The sequence below is a fragment of the Priapulus caudatus genome, unplaced genomic scaffold (assembly GCF_000485595.1).
Source record: "Priapulus caudatus unplaced genomic scaffold, Priapulus_caudatus-5.0.1 Scaffold37, whole genome shotgun sequence".
Taxonomy (NCBI): domain Eukaryota; kingdom Metazoa; phylum Priapulida; class Priapulimorpha; order Priapulimorphida; family Priapulidae; genus Priapulus; species Priapulus caudatus.
Window position 1 is genome coordinate 515,897 of NW_014577098.1, and position 3,073 is coordinate 518,969.

The 3,073-nt window shown below is 51.5% G+C and overlaps 1 protein-coding gene across 1 annotated transcript in view; it reads left to right on the forward strand.

The window, feature by feature from the left end:
- LOC106818691 (probable helicase with zinc finger domain) overlaps positions 1-2,861 on the forward strand; it is a 22,311-nt gene extending 19,450 nt beyond the window's left edge. The window contains exons 12-16 of the mRNA XM_014823373.1: positions 48-243; positions 598-788; positions 1,573-1,741; positions 2,091-2,274; positions 2,662-2,861. Coding sequence (XP_014678859.1) covers positions 48-243; positions 598-788; positions 1,573-1,741; positions 2,091-2,274; positions 2,662-2,861 — 940 coding nt within the window. The remainder of the gene's footprint in view (positions 1-47; positions 244-597; positions 789-1,572; positions 1,742-2,090; positions 2,275-2,661) is intronic.
- The last annotated feature ends 212 nt before the right edge of the window (positions 2,862-3,073 follow it).

Sequence of the window (3,073 nt, forward strand, 5' to 3'; positions counted from 1 at the left end):
CTCCCTCTCTCCCTCGCTTTCTCCTGAACATTGTATTGTATGTGTAGGAAGCTGTGGATGACGTTTCTGGAGCTGTGTGAGGCGGCGGGGAGCCTGCACGGCATGACGTGGTCGTCGCTGCGCTCACAGCTGGACGGGGTGGAGCTGCGTCGCACGTACACGCTCAACCCCCTCGCGCCCGAGTTCATACCGAACCGACTACGCCACGGTGAACCCTACATACGCATCAACCCCTACCTACAGGTGAGTCCGGGGCGTGTGGCGACCTGAGGAGCATGTGAGGGGAGTGTGCGGGGTGAGGGTTGTGTGAGGAGTGAGGGGAGTGTGCGGGGTGAGGGTTGTGTGAGGAGATTGGTATTCATACTATTGCTCTTATTTATATATTGTAGTGCTGTTGTTGTTGTTGTTGTTGTTGTTGTTGTTGTTGTTGTTGTTGTTACTATTATTATCATTATCATTATTATCATCACTATTATTATTATCATCATAATTATTATCAGGAGTACATGAATGAAAGAATAATTTCCGGTTCATTGCTGCTCCTTGTATATTCATCATCGTTATCGTCAATCATCCTCGTCATCTCATCATTGGCAGGCAAGCAAGTTCCGTTGCGATCTTCCCAGCACTGTGCGGCACGCGGCACACATGTTCGTATCGGCAAGCCCTCACGAGTGCGACTTTGGCTTCCTCTCCAACGCGAAGCTGCTCAAACACAGCGATCACATGCGCGCGGGCGTCACTCGTCTGGCCGTCGTAGGACGACCCCGTCTCACTCTGCTCCGTCGGCAAGTGCATGGGTAATTAACGCAGCATCCCGGTCGGCACACGGTTCTGTGTGTGATCGCTGTGGCGGTGAGGGGCGGGGTCTGTGTGAGAGGGGCGTTGGATAAGTGTATTTCTTGGTACTTTTTATCTCTACTTGCATGCCACTCAGTCTCACCTCTTCCATCTCTTATCTAATATAATATCCTCTCCCCCCCCTCTCTACCTCCCTCTCATCTCTCTCTCTCACACCACAACACTCCCCCTTTCTCACCACTCTCTGTCTCTGTCTCTCCCCTCTCCTTTTTTTTATCCTTTTCTCCCTCCCTCGTTCCCTCTCTCTTTCCCCCCCCTCTCTTCCTCCCTCTCTCTCCCTCTCGTTCCTCTCTCGCTCTCTGCCTCCTCTCTCTTTCTCTTCCCCCTCCCTCTCTCCCTCCTCTTGTCCTCCTCCCTCCCTCCGCTCTCCCTCCTTCCCTCTCTCGTCTCCCTCCCTCTCCTCCCTCCCGCCCGCTCTCCCTCCCTCTCTCTCTCTTCTCCCGTCCCTCCTCCCTCTCTCCCTCGTTTCTTCCTTGAACATTGTATTTGTGTTCTTTCACATCCTAAATATCTCTCTATTGGTTGTGCATGGTGCTTCCCCTAATTGTGCAATTAGGCTTAATGACTCGATGCATAATACAGCTCAAGAACTCACCAGGATTTAATCTAACGTCACAGTTTCGCTTGTGTGACCTCCCCAACCCCGTTTCGCCTGCGAGCGATCCTCACGATGACTGTGTGACCTCTTACCTTTGACCCGCAACGTTTCAGGTCGCACGCGGCCATCATCACGTTCGCCTCCCAGGTGTTCTACAACAACAAGCTCGTCGCCAGCGGCAACGTGGAGAAGCACAGCAACTTGCACCCGCTCTCGTTCTTCTGCGCGATGGGTCAGGACGTGCAGGACCAGAACAGCACGACCTTCTACAACAACGCCGAGGTGAGGCGTCGTTACAGATGGCGCTGTCCACTACTGCTTTCTCGTCCTCGTCCCTGCTATCATGTTTATCTTATATGCGTCGTATGAGAACGGAATGCTGTGGGTTCGACAAGTATGTGATCAGTATGTAAAGTTCTGTTCAGCATTTTCTAGCCGATAAACTAGTCGTGCTTTGTGATGATACTGACCTCTGATCCCCCCGAGTGACAATTGACCCTCCCTGCATGACCTTTAAATCGCACACGATGCGATCCCACATGACGGCTTACGTTCCTGCGTGACGTCTAATCCCCCTCGTGACCTTTGACCACGTGCGTGACCTCTGACCCCCCGCCGCGCGTCGCTGCAGGTGTATGAGATCGTGGAGAGGGTAGCCGAGCTGCAGAAGAACTGGCCCAAGTCGTGGGGTCGGCAGGACGAGAACAGCATCGGCGTGGTGACGCCGTACGCTGACCAGGTGTACCGAATCCGCGCCGAGCTGCGCAAACACCGCATGTTCGGCGTCTGCGTCGAGCGCGTGCTCAACGTGCAAGGTACGTGCGCTTGTTTTTTTGTTTTTTTTGTTGTCCTTGCGCAGAGAAGGCTATGTATGTTTTGTGAGAGATTGTGGCAGGATTGGCACAGTATTGTTGTTTGTTTGCCTTCTCTCATGCAAAGCAGTATTATTATCATTGGTATTATTACTATTGCTCTTATTATTATTGTTGTGTTGTTGTTGTTGTTGTTGTTGTTGTTGTTGTTGTTGTCTGTTGTGTGTTATTACTACTATTATTACTCATATATATTATTATCATCATAATTATTATCAGGAGTACATGGAATGAAGAATAATTTCCGTTCATGTGCTCCTTGTTTATCATTCATCGTTATCGTCATCATCATCGTCATCGTCATCATCATCGTCATCGTCATCATTGCAGGCAAGCAGTTCCGTGCGATCTTCCTCAGCACTGTGCGACACGACCGGGCATCACATGTCGCGATCTGGCAGCCCTACGAGTGCGACTTTGGCTTCCTCTCCAACGCGAAGCTGCTCAACACAGCGATCACGCGCGCGCAGTCGCTCGTCGCCGTCGTAGGCGACCCCGTCTCACTCTGCTCCGTCGGCAAGTGCAGGTAATTAACGCAGCATCCCGGTCGCACACGGTTTTGGTTTGATTGTGTGGCGGTGAGGGGGGGTGAGAAGAGCGTTGGGAAGTGGTATCTTCTTGGTACTTTTTATCTCTACCTTGCATGCCACTCTCCCTCTCTCCATCTTGATCTATATAATATCTCTTCCCTCTCACTCCTTCTGTACTTCTCTCTCTCTCTCTCTCTCTCTCTCTCTCTCTC